The 21,720-nt window shown below is 43.9% G+C and overlaps 1 protein-coding gene across 4 annotated transcripts in view; it reads right to left on the reverse strand.

The window, feature by feature from the left end:
- Window positions 1-21,720, reverse strand: part of lmf1 (lipase maturation factor 1) — a 499,938-nt gene that overhangs the window by 43,952 nt on the left and 434,266 nt on the right. For all 4 annotated transcript variants that reach the window (XM_033040858.1, XM_033040856.1, XM_033040857.1 and 1 more), the window contains 2 exons: window positions 18,547-18,700; window positions 12,207-12,390 (listed from right to left, as the gene is read on the reverse strand). In XM_033040858.1, coding sequence (XP_032896749.1) covers window positions 12,207-12,390; window positions 18,547-18,700 — 338 coding nt within the window. The remainder of the gene's footprint in view (window positions 1-12,206; window positions 12,391-18,546; window positions 18,701-21,720) is intronic.

Raw genomic sequence — 21,720 nt, forward strand, 5'->3', positions numbered from 1 at the left:
TTTTTATCAGCTCAAACATTTCCTGAAGAGACTACACATGGTGTACAAGTTCCTGAAGAAATTGTACCACAAAACAAAAGCCAACTTAGAACTTTGCCTCCTTAATCAGGACATTAACTTTGCTCAACCTCTTCACTTTCAGATTTAGATGCTTTACAGTGGCATCTTTCTCTAATGCCCAGCTCCATCCAACATAGTTTACATAGAGTCATTTACTTTCCATCAAAGCAAAAGTAAAAAAATAAAACAGCTACGTGGAGTATTTCCTGTGGTTGACATCAGGAACCTATGCTGGATCCTCCACGAGTATTACATCATCTTGACAACCATTCTGCGGTGAGTATCCCACACTACTTATTGCTCGTGGCAGGCAAGGATTCAAAGAATGGCTCGAGATCTCGGAGAATCTAAATGTAATGTGGGAACGGGACAGCAACAGGAAATCTATATTTTTAAAAACATGGCCAAGCAGCAAGAAAACAAAAACATTGAGAAGACGCAGATGAGTAAATTTATTCAATGTTCTAATGATGATGGTTTCTCTAACCACAAAGCAAGAGCACGCCAAGGTTGCGTGCTGAAATCTTTTTGAATTTTGAGTACATTCTCTGGAACAATAGTAAAACAAACTGCTGAGACCGTAATTGTCCAGATCTTGCTGTTCTGGCATGGATTGCTTCATTTACTGAGGAGTTCCAAATGGAATTGAGCATGAGGCAATCGATAGCCAACATCAACTTCTGACCTAATAATGGAAAGAAGGCCATCGATGAAGCAACTTAGGATGGATGGGACAGTGCAACTTAGGACACACTGCCATGTGGAAAACGTGCAGTGACATTCTAGGACCTAGATGGTTGGATTCCCCTGTATGAAACATGAATCCAATCACCAAAGGCTTTTCTTCATGGTGCCCACTGAGTTTAGTTTTATTGGGCTCCTTGATGCCATATTCTGTCCGAATAGACCTTAATGTTGCCCTTACCTCACCTCTGGAATTCAGCTTTTAGTCCATGCTAGCAGCAAGGCTGTGATAAGGTCTGGAGCCAAGTGTCCTGGTGAATACCAAACTTTGTATCAACGAGCGGGTTATTGTAAGTGAGTGCCACTTGATGGCATTGTTGGCAACACTTCTTTGTAAGCAGAACATCTCTGTGTAGTTGCCCACATTATCTGGTAGATGCCAGTGTTGCAACTGCATTGGCATAGCTTACGAGGATGTTCCACTAGTTTTAGAGTGAAGGGCTCTGGTGCCTTCATGTGCTTCTTGATATTATACAACATGGATGGGTGAGCTAGGTGGGGATGCTTGGAGGAAGCTGAAACAGACCATCTACCTGGCACAAGTAGCTAAAAATAATAGTGCATTGTCTTTAGAATTCACACACTGCAATGCTTCCTGCAATTGCTGAAGGTAAGGATGTTCTTGGAACCTCCTCATCTTCCCAACGGCTATTTTAATGTCCACCACCATTCACAATGAGATAAGGTGAGTTTGCCAAGCTTTGATCTAATCAACAGTGAGATTGCACAGTTCTGTCCATTACATGTTGTTTTCACAACCTTGCGTGCACAGGATGTCACTAGGTAACGAACAGGGTATGTTTTTATTAACGTCCACAAGTCGATTTGCCCGTAAGTAGGAAAATACCCAAAAATCACTCAATATATATGCTTCTGCAGTATTATAGTGAATGGCATCTAAAGCAGATGGCTGATAAGAAATGGCAATTACTAAAAGTACAGAGAGGGAGGGAACTAGTTCTGCTTGAATACCATCATCTTGTCCTTCAGGTTGAACAATGATATTATTTTTGACAACTGGATCAACAACAATGATGAGAAGGAAATAAGGATAGTGATAGGAAGCCTTGTGCCATGGTGTCAGAACAACAGCCTCAACAACAACTTAATGTAAGCAAGATGAAAGGAGTAAGCAGGAAGGTGAACTCATATAGTAACCAGGTAACCTGTAATGAAGGCCCAGGAGCATAAAGCTGCAACTATGCTGAGGGCAACAAGTAATGGAGAAGAGCCTTTCAAATTGCCTCTATTCAAATCTGCTCAGCTCGGGCAACACAGAGGCACAGCGGTAGAGCTGCTGCCACACATGCCAGAGACCTGGGTCCGATTCTGACGATGGGTGCTGTTTGTGCGGAGTTTGTATGGTCTCCCTGTTTTCTCCGGGCGCTCCGGTTTCCTCCCACACTCGAAAGACGTGCAGGCTTGTAGGTTAATTGGCTTTCGTAAATGGTCCCGAGTGAGTAGAATGCGACAACATGAAACTAGTGTGCGTGTGGTCAATAGTCAGTGGGGACTCAGTGGGCCAAAATGCCTGTTTTTATGCTTTGTCTATAAACTAAACAAACTTATCTGCTCAAAATGCAAATGTTTACCTCATACCTCATACCTAGGCTAAGTACAGCTGCGTTCAAAATAAATAGAGGCTAACACGTTTGGTTCAACTATTCAATTGCCTCAGTTCCACTACTTCCAAATGGAGTTAAAAATAAAGTTACAAATTGTTTTAATTAGTAACTTGGAGCAGGCCACAATGGATCACTGGGAGCAAGGAGACATGTAATTTGCATTTGAGTTTTTGAACAAAAGTAAAAGTAAAAGAAAAACTCAGTGAGGGATTTATTTGTTATAGAGTCTGTACAAGCTGCTGTAACAAAATAAATGCCCCCATGGCTGAGGAGCACAGAATTACAGCTTAATACAAGACACCACAAATCCCTTGCAGACCAAACCAGAGCAGGGCTGGCTGGCCCTTCCCGGCTGAGTGAAGTAAAATCATTTAACAAACAGACCCGAGGTGTGACAAGTCACTTAAAACTCGTCCTTCATGAACTGTGTCAGATCACTCAGAAATAAAGTCCACAACATTGGGTACCTTCCATCACACAACTCATAGCTTGAAGATTTGTTTTGATATTCCATCCAAGTGTGCTCTGAGACTCTAGTCTGGGGTGATGGAGTTACATGCTTGCAAAGGCATTACTGTACTATTTGGGAAAGTGTGCAGTATCATCAGAATGCAATATCATCAGGACCATAAGCAAAGGTCAGAATAGCTGGATTGGGGGAGAGCACAGAATCATCTGAGAAACCGGTGTGGCAGAGCCTGGAAAACGGCTCTACTGGGGAAGAGTGAAACTTGTGGCCAACTGTGCAGAACTACCCTACAAGCAGCTCACAATGGCATGCTTCCTTTATCATCATTACTTTTTTGCATATCATTCATTCATTGTTCTTTATCTCTCCACATCACCGTCTATATCTCATTTCCCTTATCCCTAACCAGTTTGAAGAAGGGTCTCGACCCGAATCACCTATTCCTTTTCTCCAGAGATGCTGCCCGACCCGCTGAGTATCTCTGGCTTGTTGTGTCTATATGGAGAACTAATGATACATGTGCAGCATTGTTTGTCAGAAGCAGATAGGAAAGACGGGAAATGAGAAGTAACGTGGTGAAAATTTGGTGCTAAAAGATAACAAGAAATATTAGAAGGAAATTAATATATCCAACTACTATTTCTCCAGAATTCGTGGCAGTGGTGTGAGTGCCCCAGAGTATCTTATAGTGAATTTGTTTCTCAATCAATATTACTGTGATGTGGGTGGGGTGGGATGCTGCAACCAATTTGCTCACAGTACATGTTTAAGTGATTAACTACGTCACCATTGAAATAAAGAAAGAATGTGCCTTTCCTGACCTCAGGACTTCCAAAGCTCTGTAAAAGCAGTCAAGTACTTTTGAAGTGAAGTTACTGTTGCTGTGTAGGAACCACATCTGCCAATTTGATCAACATTGGTTCCACAAACTGCAATATAACGATGCGACATAATCTATCTGGTGAAATGAACAAATGTTGGTCAGGACAGAGAAAATTCACCTTATAGAATAAGAGTGCTGCCACTTTTTCATAAACAAGACACCGAAAAAGCAACGCACCAGAACTCCTGCACTATGGTTCCAAGACATAACATGCGGTCATAAACGCTGGAAAACATTTTTAATTCTGTTTAAATTACAGAAGAACATTAGGGTAAAGGTTAAGGAAAAGTGATTGTTGAAGAGATTTGTTCGTTGAATAACTTGAACATTTCTTATTACTTTGAATCCTAACCAAATTATTAATACTATTAATAAATTATAAATGAGGAGTGCGTACAAACTTTATAGCATTTCAATTTTAAGAAGTAAACTTAAAATTGTAACAAAATTTCACTGATGCTTCAAATATTATCAGCCTTGGATGTCTCAGATTTCCTTTAATTTAAGAAAATTGTTTACAACATGGTGGTACGGTGGCGCAGAGGTAAAGTTACTGCCTTACAGCGCTAGAGACTTGGGTTCGATCCTGACTATGGGTGCTGCCTGTACATTCCCCTTGTGACCGTGTGGGTTTTCTCTGGGCGCTCCGATTTCCTACCACATTCCAAAGACGTTCGGTTAATTGACTTCTGTAAATTGTTCTTAGTGTGTTGGATGTGAAACTGGGATAACAGAGAACTAGTGTACAGGTGATCGTTGGTCGGCACAGACTCCGTGGGCAAACTAAACGAAAATGAACTATCTGAAACAACTGGATTCCTACAGCTTGTCAGGTGTGCATCAATCCAGACCCATCAGTTATTTAAAATTACATGAATTTACCATTGTAAAAGTAGCAGAGAGTACATTAAAATATTCAAAAGAATATTATGTGAAAGCCAAAGATTTTTTGTTATTACATTGTACTAATTCGAGTCAAATGTTTCAGTACTACCCAAGTTAGAAACAATACTCATTCTTCCCACTGTGGTGAGATACCTCAACCATCGGACTCACTTCCGCACAGAAAAATTGATCACTTCACATGCAGGGAACATATCTTGCTGCAAAGCTAACTCACTCACTCTGCAGAAATTCCTCAACCACCCCCCCCCCCCCACCCCACCCCTCACCTCCCCCCCTCTCCCAACCCACTCCCATCAGATATTTCTCACCCGCTCTGCAAAAATTACTCACCCTCTCCATTAAAATTACTCACGCAGAGTAATGCAGAGATTACTCACCCCCACCCCACGGAGATTACGCCCCTGATCTGCAGGGATTCCTCAACCCCTGCAGCGGGATACTTCACCATCCCGCAGAGATTACTCACCCCTCTGCAGAGATTACTCAGCAAATCCACAGAGATTATACAGTATGTTTACAGAAATACTGAGCGCTCTATCCACAGTGATTACTTATACTTATACAACAGAGATTCACTCTCTCCGCAGAAATTAGTTTGGTTTACTGTCACGTGTACTGAGGTACAGCAAAAAGCTTTTGTTGCGCGCTGTCCAGTCCCTCCCCCATATAGAGACTGTTCACAGAGATTCCTCAACCGCTCTGCAGAAATTACTCACCCTCTCTTCAGAAATTACTCACCCTCACAGAAACTACGCACCTCTGAACAGAGATTAGTCGCCGCTCCCTGGAGAGAGGTTGCTCAGAAATTATGGGCTAAGTACTCACCTCACACAGCGAGTACTCCCCTCCCCTTTCATGTGATTACTCATTTCTTCCACAACAATGATTAGTCACCCCATCTGCCGAGCAATGACACACTCCCTCTACAATGAGGTTATTCATGCTTTCTCCAGCAAGATTACTGGAGAAATCTCTGTTTAAGTAAACCATGAACACCAGTTTATGTTCCAACTTTTTGACTGATATTTGGTTACATTTCAACCTGTCAGCAAATGCCTGGTAAATTTCAATTCGCACAGTGACTTTTGGTCAAATTTCAAAAAGCAGACTGTTGCTTGATTACATATCAACCTGTAGAATAGGCCGGCACGGTGGCGCAGCGGTAGAGTTGCTGCCTTACAGCACTTTCAGCGCCAGAGGCCAGGGTTCGGTCCTGACCCCGAGTGCTTGTCTGTACGTTTCCCCCGTGACCGCGTGGGTTTCCTCCGAGATCTTCAGTTTCCTCCCACACTCCAAAGATGCATAGGTTTGTAGGCTAATTGGTTTGGTATCAAATTGTCCCTAGTCTGTGTAGGCTCGTGTTAATGTGTGGGTATCGCTGGTCGGCGCGGACTCGATGTTTTCGCGCTGTATCTCCAAACTAAATAACCCGTTGAATTTCACCCCTCGATGATGTTTAAATTCTAATCCACCAACTGATTTTTAGTTAAATTCCCAATGGAGTTTGGTTAAATGTAAATCTGCCAGGGGGATTTCAGTGAAACCAGCCTAGTGACCATTGGTAAAATCTTTGGTAACCTGTTGGCTGATGCTGATGAAACTTACATTTTGCCAATGGACATTTAGTTTAATTTTAACTTGATGATAGATGTTTGGTTTATATTCTAACCTGTCGGCTGATGTTTCATTAAATCCCAACCTATAAAATGATATGTGGTTAAACCCCAAACTGTTGACAGACATTTGGTTACGTTCCAAACTACTGACTGACGCTGGGATAAAAACACCAGCCTCCTGACTGACATTTGGTTAAATTACAACTTGTTGAATGACATTTGGTTAAATCCCAAGCACTTGACTGATGTTTGGCTAAATTCAACATTACTTAGAGGCATTTGGTTAATTTTTAACCTTCTGACTTGACTGATTAAGTCCCAACCTGCCAACTAGTGTTTGGTTGCATCCTGAACTATCAATGACATTTGGTTAAAATTCCACCTGTAGACTGAAGTTTGATCAAATCACATCCTGTGGACTATTGCTTCGAGACATGACACACTGCTAACTGAAGTCCGGTTAAATACTCACTGGACATTTGATTACGTTTATTTTAGTTTAGTTTAGAGATACAACATGGTAACAGGCCCCTCGGCCCACCAGTCCGCACCGACCAGCGATCCCCGCACATTAACACAAGCCTAGACACACAAGGACGTACACTCCATTGAGGATAAATGGGGATCCTGTGGATAGGGTGAACTGTTTTAAATATCTGGGAGTCCACATCTCCGAGGATATGACATGGGCATCACACGCCTCAGCACTCGTAAGTAAGGCAAGGCAGCGCCTTTACCACCTCAGGCAATTGAGGAAATTCAGAGTGTCTCCGAGGATCCTCCAGTGCTTCTACGCAGCGGCGGTGGAAAGCATCTTGTCCGGGAACATTACCATCTGGTTTGGGAATTGCTCTGCCAAGGACAAGAAGGCTCTGCAGAGAGTAGTGCGTTCGGCCGAACGTACTATGGGAACTTCACTTGCCCCCCTGCAGGAACTATACATCAGGAGGTGCAACTCCAGAGCCAACAATATCATGAGAGACCCCTTCCACCCCTGCAACGGACTGTTCCAGCTGCTACGGTCAGGCAAACGCCTCCGTTGCCATACGGTGAGAACGGAGAGGTTGAGAAGGAGTTTCTTCCCAGAGGCCATTCGGACTGTAAACGCCTATCTCACCAGGGACTAACTCTACTGAACGTTTTTCCTTCCATTATTTATTATGTAAAAGAATATGTGTGTTATGATTGTGTTTATAGCTTGTTTGGTTGTTTGGTTGTTTGTCTTTTGCACAAAAGTCCGCGAGCATTGCCACTTTCATTTCGCTGCACATCTCGTATGTGTATGTGACAAATAAACTTGACTTGACTTGACAATTTACACTGACACCAAGTATACAAATCCAAGCCAATTAACCTACAAACCTGTACGCTTTCAGAGTGCGGGAGGAAACCGAAGATCTCGGAGAAATCCCAAGCAGACACGGGGAGAACGTACAAACTCCGTACAGACAGCACCCGTGGGCGGAATCGAACCCGGGTCTCTAGCGCTGAAAGCGCTGTAAAGCTGCAACTCTACCACTGTACCACCGTGCCGTGAAACAGTGAAACTGTGAAAAAGTTACGACCTTTTCACTAAAATTTGGTTATAACTCAATCTGCTGACAAACATTTGGTAAGAATTTCCACCTATCAGCTGATGTTTGATTAAATCTCAACCTGTTGACACGACTTGGTTAAATTACAACCTATGACTGATGTTCAGTTGAATTTCAACTTGCCAACTGACATTTGGTTGAATCCCAACATGCTAAATGATGTTTGTTTCAGTTTAACCCATTAGCTGCTGTTTGGTTAAAATCCAACCTGTCAGTTAACGTTTGGTTACATTTCAGTTTGTCGGTCGACATTTGTTTGAATTTCAACTTGCTGACTGATATTTGCTTAAATTAAAAGCTGTCGACTGATGTTCGGTTCCATTCTCAAATGTTGAATGGTATCTCCCGACTGATATTTCATCCAAGCCCAACAGGACAATACATGTTTGGTTCAATTATGATCTTCCGATTACCATCAGATGAAATTCTAATCCACAAACAGATATCACATTAAGTTCAAAAGTACTGCCCAACAAAGGGTTAATTTCAACCTGCCATTAGACATAGTCATACAGTGTGGAAACAGGCTCTTCGGCCCAACTCGCCCACACTCACCAACATGTCCCAGCTACACTAGTCCCACTTGCCTGTGTTTGGCCCATATCCCTCTAAACCTATCCTATCCATGCACGTCTAATTGCTTCTTAAACGTTGCAATAGTACCTGCCTCAACTCCCTCCTCCAGCAGCTCGTTCCATACACCCACCACTCTTTGCCTGAAAAAGTTACCCCGAGATTCTTAATCCAAATCCAAATACATTTGCTTAAATTCCGTTTACTTACTGACTGACATTTACTTAAATTCCAGCCTCCTGAGTAAATTTTGGTTAAATTCTGAACTTCCAACTGATAATTGATTACCTTCCAACCTGTTGGCTGACATTTGGTACAATTCCAACCTGCTGACTGATATTTGGTCAATTTCCATTCTGCCCACTGTCAAATGGCTACATTCCAACTTCCCTCCTGAGGTTTGGTAAAATACCAAACTGCCAACTAACATTTGGTTAAATTCCAATCTTCCAAATTATATTTGGTTATGTTTCAACCTGTGCTGATTAATGTATGATGAGTTTTAATCTTCCTTGTTCAGATTAAGAAAGTACTTTACTTTAATGCTAAGATTACGGCTTCACGATTTCTCTGTAATTTATTGGACTCTGCCTCTCCTGTTAATTCACAACCTCATAAATTCTCATCAATATGACGTGTAATGAGAATTTAAATTGCAGTCATTCCCCAGTGTTTGATTTATAAGATTCATAAAATTTTGCTGAAATGTTGTTGACTCTTGTTATAATTATTTTCAATTTACAAACCTACTTTTCTTCATAACAGCATGCTACTCTCAGTTCACAGGAGTGTACGTACCGACATTCCCAGAACACATTTTCATTGATTTATGAAATTTGCTTAATAAAATCTTCCAAGAATGCGCCCCTTTTTCTGTCAACTAATGGCTGACCATTAGGTTTAAATCCATTAATGTATTAACTTTTCATAAATAAGTGCATTGGGTTAATTTGCTCTTGGCTGTATAATTGGCACAACTTTCAATCCCCACTCTCATTTAAATGGAAAGGCAAAGCAAACGGCAGATGCTGTAAATCTGAAATAAAAACAGAAAATGGTGACAGAGGCATGGACCTGAAATGTCAATTTTGTTTCTCTTTCCACAGATGCTACCTGACCTATGTTTCTCTGTTTTGATTGTATTCCCATTTATTTAAACCTGCATAAAACTAGATTTGTTTTATCCATGGAATTTCACTTAATTTAGTCTATTATTGTTACGTTTACAGTGAAAAGCTTTTGTTTGCGTGCTATCCAGTCAAAGAAAAGGCTATACCTGAATACAATCAAGCCGTCCACAGTGCACAGATGAAGGTTAGAGGGTACAACATTTAGTGCAAGATATTCACGCACACAATGCTTTATGCTTAGCATCTCCTCAAGCCTGTATTATTGTAGAATGGCCTTTGCAACTAATCCTTCCACTTATCTTAACAATAATTTATGAGGATGTGGACATTCTGTCAAAGCTAGCATTTATTGGCCATCCCTGGTTGTCCTCAAGAAGACAGATGTGAGCTGTCTTCTTTCAGCAGTGTAATTCTTCTTGTGAGGTGCTATGCTGTTGGAGTTCTGGGATTAAGACTCAGCAACAATAATAGAAAAATGATATATTTCCAAGTTAGGAAGGAGTGCAACTTGGAGTAAAATCCATGTCCCACTGAGATGCTGCCCGTCCTGCTGAGTTATCGAAGCAGTTTGTGTTCGGCACGAGATCCCAGCGTCTGCAGTTTATCATCACTCAAGAGGAATGAAACCTGCTGGTGATGGTTCAATTGATTAAAGGCATCTTAATTGATTAAAGGTTATCCACATATATGATGGTGCCCTAGGTTTAAGAAGCAAAATAATCAACTGATTATCCATCACACCCACAGGAGCAGCATTTCCATTAGCAGATTAGATTGCACATAACACAAGCTCATAACAGAAAAATGCCCTTAAACTATAGAACCACAGAATCGAGCCCTTGGGATACATAGAAATAGATATGGTAGATAGACACAAACTGCTGGAGTAACTCAGCGGGTCAGGCAGTATCCCTGGAGAAAAAGTATGGGTGACGTTTCAGATCCGAACCCTTTTTAGTCTGAAAAAGGGTTCTGACCCGAAATGTCATCCAACCTTTTTCTCCAAAGATGCTGCCTGACCCGCTGAGTTACGCCAGCACTTTGTGCCTATCTTCAGTCTAAACCAGTACCTGCAGTTCCTTCCTACACAATTAGATATGGTCCCCATCGGAAGCACATCTGCAATGAAAGGGTTCATCCACCATCTTCTGAAGAGGAAGGAACATTCACAAAGAATTGCCTGCAGGGCAAACTTTAATGCTTCTAAATCACAGTCGAATCACAGGCGCCGACCTGTAGGGGGTATGGCTGCCTAGCCTGCAGCTGTCTGTTTTTTCATCTCTTTTTTCTTATCTTTAGTTAGTTTAGTGTTTTGTTTTCAGGAGTTCTAGCTTTTTTATGTGTGGGGGAGGGGGGGGGGAAGGGGGAAATTAATTTTCAGGGTCCCTACCTGGTCGGAGATGCAGCTTTTCTCCGGGCTGCACTTTCGACCCGTCCTCGCGGCCTACCAGCGGGCCTGGAGCGGCATTTCCTGAGGGGACCGCCCGGAGCCTCGGCATCGGCGGCAGCGGCATCGGCGGCGGCTGCGGAGCTGCGGGTCCGACGAGCGAGGGGACCGCCCGGAGCCTCGGCATCGGCGGCGGCGGCATCGGCGGCGGCGGCACCGGCATCGGCGGCGGCGGCACCGGCATCGGCGGCGGCAGCACCGGCGGCGGCGGAGCTGTGGGTCTGAGGATGGCGGTGCAGCGCTGGAGCGCCATTGCGGGGCGGGCGGTGCCTTGCCTGGGTCGCCGCGCTGGAACTCCGGTGAGCTGGGACCGGCGTTAAAAACATCGCGGAGCTGCGGGCGGCGGCGCTGAACTTTACATCGGGAGCCTGGGATCTCTCGACGAGATCGCCAGTTGAGCTCCATTCGGCGCGGCCTTGTCGGCTCCGGAAGCCACGGTCTCGAGTAGGGAGGCGGCCGTTCCAGGGTTCTCATGCTGCTGAGAGGACTCTCCTGACGCCGGAACATCATCACCCGGCGAGGACGGCCTGGAACATCGGGCCTCCGTAGAGGCAACTGTGGAGGCCTCAATAGGCCCGACTATGGGTGGACATTGGGGATGGGACTGGACTTTGTGCCTTCCCCCATAATGGGAACCATTGTGGGGGGATGTTTTTATGTTAAAGCTATTTATTATTGTCATGTTTGTATTCTTTTTTATGTGCTGCATTGGCAAAAAGAATTTCACTACACCTAGGTGTATGTGACTTATAAATTTGAACTTTGAACTTGAACTTGAATGTCTAATTATAAACCAGCATGTTATCAAGGAATCAATCCAAAACTAATGCCAAGAGAACAAAAATACAATGCAAAAATACGCCAAATATGACCTCTCCTAAATCATTGTGAAACATCTATCAGTGCACCTTGTAAAGTGCTCCAGTTTATATGCATCTGTAAAGTTTGCTGTCCTTAGATTTCAAAGGCACACATCATAATTATCACATCGAGTTACAAGATATTGCAATTATAATGTAACTTCATGCAGTTTTCTCTATCCAACTGCACTTTCAATATAACAATGGAGCATGGTTCTTGACACCCATTCAACTACTCAAACATTTACAGGTAATCTTAAGATCATTTACTGGGGTTGATGAAATATAAAGCACTTGCCTGGAACGCAGCAAACCACATTAGCCAGTCGAGACGGTAATGGTACGGAGTAATAATGCATGGTCTCCGTTTCAGATCACCAGGTTTACACTTGAACTCATATTCCTCCCACATGGCACTGGGGTCATTCGGATCCTCATTCATTGTCCCCTGAACTATGACCTCAGTCCGTTCCTTTGTAATACTAGGAAAACAAAGAAAATCACCATAATATAAATTTTTTCTCAATGCCTTGGAATACTTAAAATTGTATACTTACTACTTTTAAAGCAATTTTTATGTCTTACTAGACCAAGTGGGACCCGTTGCGTCCCGTCCCCTCAACGCGTGGTTCCTGGAGGAGGGTGTGGCCTGCGGTGTCACACACATACTAACCAACCCCTCACACACACTAACCACCCCCACACACACACACTAACCATTCCCCATTGATATTATATTAATATTATTCATTAACTCCTTTTACCCCATCCCCTGCCCTATCCACTCACCTATTGCCCCCAACTTGCAGGCGCGGCTAGAGAGGGGGGGGGGGGGTAGAGAGAGAGGGACACAGAGGCACAGAGAGGAACACAGGGGCACAGAGAGAGGCACAGAGACACAGAGAGGGACACAGAGGCACAGAGAAGGCCCCAGAGGCACAGAGAGGGACACAGAAGGACAGAGAGGGAGGGGGGGGGGGCGAGAGGGAGCATGAGGATGGCAGAGAGGGAGCGGGGGGGGGGAAGACAGAGAGGGAGGGGGTAGTTCTTGAGGGGTAGGGGGGGCGCGTCGTCACAGGGGTGGGCCGAGACGAACCCAATAGCTCGAATACTGAAGAAGGGTTTCGGCCCGAAACGTTGCCTATTTCCTTCGCTCCATAGATGCTGCCTCACCTGCTGAGTTTCTCCAGCACATTTGTCTACCAGCTCTAATACAGAGTCTTCACTCGCAGTCTTCAGCGATGATCTTCGGTGTTCAGTCGACGGGGCGACTTTTGAACAACGGGGGGAGAGGGAGGGGTGGGAGGTGACATCAGTCGCAGCGCGAGCAGATGACACCGTGAGCAGGCAGATCCATTGTCATGTCATCAGCGAAAAAAACAGGCAATTTGAATTCAAACTTTGATCGGATTTGTGAAGATTTTTATTATTAACCCAAGAAATAAAGCAGGACATTTTCAGGTAAGCCAATTCTTGACTCCAGGGGGTAAATCTCTACCGGAATATATAAAAAAAATTCCGTTAGCCCATGTCTCCGCCCAATCGAAATATCTGAATCTTCCTTTGTTTATTCAGTTTCTAAACCAGAGGCTGAGATAATATGGATTAAAAATGTCTCTCCTTTTCTACTTGGATAACAATTCAGGTGCACCAGACAACTCCAAGATGTTATCACAAGGTATGACATACAAATAAATGGACTGCCAATAAATGTAGGCAACGTCCAGTGTAGCTTTACTGATAGCACCTTCCCGAGCCTGAAAGGGTTAAAGTTATTCCCAATGTACAAAGTGCCCTGCAGTCAGACTGCGCACTTCATTAAACTGCGAGGTTTGTTCTAATTCCAGGTCACTAAATCAAAGTTATTGAACAATTTTTAAAAGAGGAAAGTTCTTTGTGTCATTTGAATTATGCAAAATTCACCATCCATCACAAATGTCACTTCTTCCTATGGGGCAGACATTTTATTCAACATAAATTTCAACTGCACATCATCATTTATTAAAAGAAAACTGGTAACAGAGATTTTTCCTGCTGTGAACTTCTATATTAATGATCCCTGCTAATGTAATGAATTGCTTAAATCTCCAGGTTGCTTCTGGACTTGTGTTCAGCATTAGCCCACAGTGTGATGTACTCCCAGGTGTCTCTGAGAAAACAATTGCTGACCATGTGATAGAAACTCCCGAAATGATTACATTGAAAGCCTCCATGGGAACTATTCTACAGTAATTGGTTTGAAACTAATTATTCTAGTTAACAACCTGAGGATCTCGTTCACATTTCTGGAAAATAATCAAACATATGTGTTTGGCTGCATTTAGATCAGCGGTAGAGTTTCTGCCAGAGACCCGGGTTTGATCCTGAATCTGGGTGCCGTATGTATGGAGTTTGTACGTTCTCCTCTGTTTCCATGCTGTATCTAGAAAGTATAGCTAAAGTTGTGGAGTCTTGAACTCTAGAGCACAGGAGTAGGCCATTTAGCCACCCATGCCAATGCTGAATCTTTGATAACAGTTTCAATTTAGTAACCAGCAATACAAGAAATTTACCAATAATTTGCATCGTCTTTTAAACTCGGTTGTTACAAATTTTAAATACAAAGGTTTTAAATCATGCTTAGGCTATCCTGAAATTTTAAAATATATTGTTGTCAAGTTTATCACCAGATTGTCAGTTTATTAGCTGCAGAATTCAAGACAATATACAGGACAAAATATTGTACATCCTCGTTAATGTCTAGAATTGGCAGTGGGTATCAAATGCTTTCATCCATTGGACGACATTGTTGTGCGATTCTTCGGCTACCTGAGAAATCTGTGGAGGGAAATGATTCCCAGAAGGATGTGACTCTATGAAAGCCTAATTGAACAATAATATCTGCAGCTGGTTGACTGTATCTCGTTGACAGTACCTGAAGCTAGTCCCCAGGTCCTTGTTCTCCAGAGATGCTGCTTGACCTGCTGAGTTACTTTTGGTTTAGTTTAGTTTAGAGATACAGCATGGAAACAGAGCCTTTGGCCCACTAATCCCGTGCCGACCAGCGATCCCCATATACTAGCACCATCCTATGCACTAGGGACAATTTATAGTTTATTTTTTACCAAAGCCATATTGACCTACAAACCTGTACATCTTTGCAGTGTGAAAGGAAACCGGAGCACCCAGAGAAAACCCACAAGGTCACGGGGAGAACGTACAAACACCGTACAGACAGCATCCGTAGTCAGGATCGAACCCAGGGCTCTGGCGCTATAAGGCCTCTCGTTGCCCACTTTGTGTCCTTTTTTTAAAAACCAGCATCTGCATTTCCTTGTGGCTCTAGTCCACAGGAATTGGGTAACTTCTGATTGTGCTGTAAATTAAGCTGTGACACAGGCATCAAATGGTGCACAATGGTTGATGACTGGTTCACAAATGGTGTAATGATGCATTCACCATCTGTAGCTTGCAAAACCAAAGGGCTTATGCTTTGAGGGTTGCAGCCCAACCCTGACCATACTCTTAGTAACGGACAATGGTAGATGCTGGTTCACAAATGCGCTAATAATGTATTTACAATGCTCTCAGTATTTGCAATGCTCTCAGTAATGGGCACTCCATGTGACCACAAGCACAACCTTTTCCATAAAGAGAAGCACAAATGCCTATCTCATTTGATAAGCTGCTAGAGCTGCGGCACCTTGTCCGATGTGTTAATGAATGGCACACAATGCTTTGGGCTGCAATGCCTCTCGTTGTCAAATAGTGGGGGTTTAAGCCATGAAACAGAGAATTGAGGTTTGGTTCCTTCTCCCCTCTTCTCCCCCCTTCTCTCCTCCCACCCCCCCTCTTTTAAAGGACTTACCGTACACTGTGTTTGCTGTCTTAACCTTCCTGTTCTTCGCGGTGTGTGTCTGTATCACCTTGGCTTTGCACCGTTTGAATTTCAGACTCCCCCCGCTTTCCCTGGCCCCAGCCTTGGCGATGTGTGTGTTTGTGTGTGTGTGTGTGTGTGTGTGTGTGCTCCACTCTGACAGTCACGTTCCAGTTCCCGGTTTTTCAGGCAAGTGCCGCGAACTTGACACTCGCCGGCATTCCGCTGAAAAATCGCCTAAGTGCGACAGGCCCTTAAGTTAAGGGGTGATCTTGTAGAGATGCATAAAATTATGAAGAGAATGTACAGAATCTTTTACCCAGGGTAGAGGAATCATGAACCAGAGACGTATGTTTAAGGTGAAAAGGGGTACAATTGAATAGGGTACAATTGCAAGAAATGCAACACCTGTCCCTTCACCTCCCCCCTCGACTCCATTCAAGGTCCCAAGCAGTCGTTCCAGGTGCGACAAAGGTTCACCTGTATCTCCTCCAACCTCATCTACTGCATCCGCTGCTCTAGATGTCAGCTGATTTACATCGGTGAGACCAAGCGTAGGTTGGGCGACCGTTTCGCCGAACACCTCCGCTCAGTCCGCAATAACCTACCTGACCTCCCGGTGGCTCAGCACTTCAACTCCCCCTCCCATTCCCAATCCGACCTCTCTGTCCTGGGTCTCCTCCATTGCCAGAGTGAGCAACAGCGGAAATTGGAGGAACAGCACCTCATATTCCGTCTGGGGTCCTTGCGTCCCCTTGGCATCAACATTGAATTCTCCCAATTTGGCTAGCCCGTGCTGTCCCCTCCCCCCCTCCCCTTCCTTCACCCTCTAGCTGTCTCCTCCCATCCGCCCGCCCTCAGGCTCCTCCTCCTCCTCCCTTTGTCCTTCTTTCTTTCCCCACCCCCTATCAGTCTGAAGAAGGGTTTCGGCCCGAAACGTCGCCTATTTCCTTCGCTCCATAGATGCTGCTGCACCCGCTGAGTTCCTCCAGCAATTTTGTGTACCTTCGATATTCCAGCATCTGCAGTTCCCTTTTGAACACAATTGAATAGGAACCTGTTCGACATGCTGTATCTCTAAACTAAACTAAACTAAACTTTTTCACTCATAGGGTGTGGGTAGGTGATGCTGTAAAAGCTGCCCGAGAAGAAGTTGGAACAGGTACTTTAGTTTAGTTTAGTTCAGTTTAGTTTAGTAAATCAGATGGGTAAACAGGCCCTTCAGCCTACTGGGTCCGCGGCAAACAGTGATCCCGGCACACTAACGCCGTCCTACACACACTAGGGACAATTCACTATATTTCCAAGCCAATTAGCTTACAAACCTGTATGTCTTTGGAATGTGGGAGGAAACCAGAGCTCCCTGAGAAAATCCACACTGATCACGGATAGAAAACACAAACTCCGTACAGACAGCACTCGTAGTCAGGATCAAATCCGGGTCTCTGGTGCTGAAGGCAGCAACTCTACCGCTGTGTCACTGTGCTGCCCGTACTATAAACGCATTTATAAGACACTGGACAGATACATGGATAGGGATGGTTTAGAGGGATGTGGGTTAAAACAAGGGCAAATATGTCTAGCTTAGATGGGGGCATCTTGAACAGCATGGATAGTTGGGCTGAAGGGCCTGTTTCAGAGCTGTAAAACTCTAAGTTGGGCCGATGGGCTTATTTCCATACTATATAGTTCTATGACTCTGAGGCAGTTGCTGGTGAGCTGCCTTCATGAACCGTTGCAGTCCTTGAGGTGTGGGTATATCCACAATGCTGTTAGCGAGAGCATTCTACATTTTTCACCTGGTGACGATGAAGTAAACAGCAATATATTTCCCAGTCAGGATGGTGTGTAGCTTGGTGTTCCTATGCTTTTACTGGCCTTGTATTTCTAGATGGTATTGGTCATAGGTTTGGAAGATAATATCCAAGGAGTCTTGGTAAGTTGGTGTTGTGTGTCCCTGAAAGCTCTTCTTGTCCCTTACAGAAAAAAGATCTCTCCTACTCTACACCTCCTGTGTGGGGCTCTGGTGTATTGTTTGAAAACTATGGTACCCACTCTGTAGAACACTGTTTTGTTCTGTTCTGTCAGAAGGGTCGTGACCCGAAATGTCACCAGTCCATGTTCTCCAGAGGAACAGTCTGAGCCACTGAGTTACTCCAGCATTTTGTGTCCACTGTATAGTGTCATTTCTTTAGTAATTCCCACATCAGAATGCTCTGCACCTTTTGCAGCAATAGTGGACATCCCCTTAAAGTACTGAAAACTGTTCTTCCTGCTGAGGTGTGCAGCCAAAAACTAACATAGTTCTGGCTTCATGCAGCAATCAGCCAAGTGAGGAGGAGGCATAAAGCATATGTTTAAGAAGGAACTGCAGATGCTGGAAAATCGAAGGTAGACAAAAATGCTGGAGAAACTCAGTGGGTGAGGGAGCATCTATGGAGCGAAGGAAATAGGCTGAAGAAGGGTTTCGGCCCGAAACGTTGCCTATTCCCTTTGCTCCATAGATGCTGTCTCACCCGCTAAGTTTCTCCAGCATTTTTGTCTACCTTCGACATAAAGCATATGATTCCTTAGTTTTCAAGACCTGTACAATGCAGCCCAAACTATGGCTAAACTGTGTAAAACTTGTCACCAATAAAAGTATTTATAAAACTGGGAGCACTTGAAGCAGAATAAGTAACAACATCACATGTCATCCTGTTTCTGACAATTCTCGATTGATTAACGACCGTCCAAATTTAATTAATGTGAAGGATGACAATATTCACATGTTGTATCGTACCTTCCAAAGGCTCCATAGGTGTTGACAATTCGAAGTGGGTTGAAGGAAGTGTTCATCATTTGTTTTGAACTGAGCAAGTTGACAACCACTGGGAGACTGAGGTAGGCGATGAGGACCCCAAAGGAGATATTCAGCACCTTTCGGACATAGGCACCTGCGAAATAAAACATTGAAAATGACTGCTTGAATAATGCGATCTCGGTCTACATACGGTTTTAGAGATGGGACGGGTAATCTGGTGAGATGTAAGACATGATTAGGAAGATTTGGAGGTATATGGGCAGGTAAGTCGGACATGCTCGGTTAGTCAGCAAGGAAACGTTGGGCTGAAGGGCCTGTTTATGTGCTGTCTAGCTCTATGATAGGCAGACATCCATTTGTGACTCCTTTTTCTCTGTCTGGAAGATCCTTTTGGAAAACCTAACTCATAATACTTTGTGTAGGCAAATGAGCGACACAGAATTGACTTGGTTATTGTGACACACTGACCCGATCCCTCACTTTAAATCTAACCGGAACTAGAGTTGAGAAACAAATAATGGCAACATAGAAAATAGAAAATAGGTGCAGGAGTAGGCGATTTGGCCCTTCGAGCCTGCACGGCCCTTCGAGCCTGCACGGCCCTTCGAGCCTGCACGGCCCTTCGAGCCTGCACGGCCCTTCGAGCCTGCACGGCCCTTCGAGCCTGCACGGCCCTTCGAGCCTGCACGGCCCTTCGAGCCTGCACCGCCACCGCAACAGAGACCAATAGATTCCAACCTTCATCTGTGGAAATGGGAACAATGTTTCAGTCTGATGAACATCCTTACAGGTCTGATGAACTGTCTATGACCTGAAACATTAACTCTGTTTCTCTTTCCACTGATGCTGTCTGGTTTACTGAGTGTTTTATTCTCCAGCATTTTCTGATTTTATTTCAGATTTTCAGCATTTGGTTTCCAACTAGCAAGGCGTGCTGCGGTTTTCACCCACAGACCGCTGAACAAAACATTTCTGCAAAGCTGTCATTATTAATGGTATCTCCAATATTTAAAAGCTACAACATGCATCAATTTTAAAAGTCATCGCTAATTAAAAAATACCAAATCTAAGGAGATTGGGTGGATGTTATGTTTCTATGGAAAACATTACACTGCGATTATTTTCATGTGTTTGGCCAAAGCAACCCTTGGTCATTGATGGCAATCAGCCAGACTGGTGACATGGTTACACTTGTTTCCCCTTTTATTTTATCCAGTTCTCTGGCTCAGGATATACCAGTTCAGCAGGATAAAGTTTCATAAAGATTTTAAGGTGGGTCTACATTGACCTGGTTATTAGATTGTGTGGCAGTGGCTATTTCAAGGTAACGTGCATAAAAGTACACTCATCTCAGGGGGGAAACATGACAATCAAGTTAGTACAGAAATTAGGTCAAGCACATCCGATCTGGAATCGTACCAACGTTTCTGACGTGATTTCAAATCATACAATTCCCTCTGCTACATTTCCCCAGTGACCATTGTTGAGTGTTCCTCGGGAAACGAGAACTTTGCAGCATTAGACTGCACTGGGATCCCATTAAAGGTAACTCACAAGATAGCTTTTGTCTGTTTTATTTCTCTTTTCCTCCCACCCCCTCAGGTTCCAGTCCCCTCCCCCCCACTCAGCCTTCATTGGTTCAGGCTCCCATCTCCTGAAAGTCTCAACCCTTCAAATGGCCCAGTTTCAGTTTGGTTTATTGTCATGTCTACTGAGGTACAGTGAAAAGCTTTTGTTGTCTGCTAACCAGTCAGCAGAAAGACAAAACATGATTACAATCGAGCCATTTACAATGTATAGATACAAGATAAAGGAATAATTGTTAGTGCAAGGTAACGCCAGTAAAGTCCGATCAAGGATAGTCCGAGGGTCACCAATGAGGCCCAACTGACTCCAATTCTGCTTCTCCAACTGACCCTCTGATTCTTCCAATTCCCACCCTTCACTGCAAAGAAATGTGGTACACATGTAATGGCATTCAACATTTGCAGTGGAGGGTCCCTGGGCAGATTGGTTCAGGGGCTCTGCTTCTATGACCATCTATTGCGTTCTCTAGGCTGAAGTAGTTGGTTCCTTGATTAGTCCCTTCCCATGGCTTAAATTTCTATAATGGTAAAGGTTCCAGGCAATGATCATTTTGAACAAAAAAGGGTCCATTATCCCTCCCCCCCCCAAGAATCACATATATCATTGCTACATTGCTAATTATCAACATCAGGAAGTCATCACTGATGAGAAGCTTAAGTGGTCCAACCTTAGAAACCATCATGCCAGCATCAAGACAGATGCTGGGTAGTCCTCAGCTGGATGCTGACTCTCAATTCTCAAAAATGACACAAAAGCTGGAGTAACTCAGCAGGACAGGCAGCATCTCTGGATAGAAGGAATGGGTGATCTCTGGAACTCTCTGCCACAGAAGGTAGTTGAGGCCAGTTCATTGGCTATATTTAAGAGGGAGGTAGATGTGGCCCTTGTGGCTAAAGGGATCAGGGGGTATGGAGAGAAGGCAGGTACTGGATACTGAGTTGGATGATCAGCCATGATCATATTGAATGGTGGTGCAGGCTCGAAGGGCCGAATGGCCTACTCCTGCACCTATTTTCTATGTTTCTATGTGATGTTTCATGTCGAGACCCTTGTTCAGACTGAGAGTCAGGGGAGGCCGACATTGAGATATGGACGGGTAAGGGTGTGAAATAGAGAGATCACAGGGGACGCAGATCAAGGAAAATGTAGAATAGATCATTGTTAGCTAGGGGAAGGTGACAACGAGGCATACAAAGATAACATTTAATCAGGAGGACAGTCAGACTGGTCAAAGAACTAGCATGGGGGAGGGATAGAAGGACAGGAAAGGTTAGTTAAAGAAGTTAACATTCATATATTAATCAGGTTGGAAGCTGCCAACCTAGTTATTTCCCTGAGTTTCTCCAATACTTTGTCCTTTGCAATTAACATTTTGGAATTCTCTACCCTGTTATTTGAAATTTACAGTCTGATATCTTGGAGACATTAGCAAAGTATTCGATGGTGCAGATCGATGCAAAAATCTATCCAATATATCTACCATTCCTTTATTTGCTGTTTCGTCTCTTCTCTTGAGGCCTCAGATTTACCTTTTCCACCCTCTTCCTATTTATATATCCATCAAAA

Source organism: Amblyraja radiata, chromosome 22 (assembly GCF_010909765.2).
Source record: "Amblyraja radiata isolate CabotCenter1 chromosome 22, sAmbRad1.1.pri, whole genome shotgun sequence".
NCBI lineage: Eukaryota > Metazoa > Chordata > Chondrichthyes > Rajiformes > Rajidae > Amblyraja > Amblyraja radiata.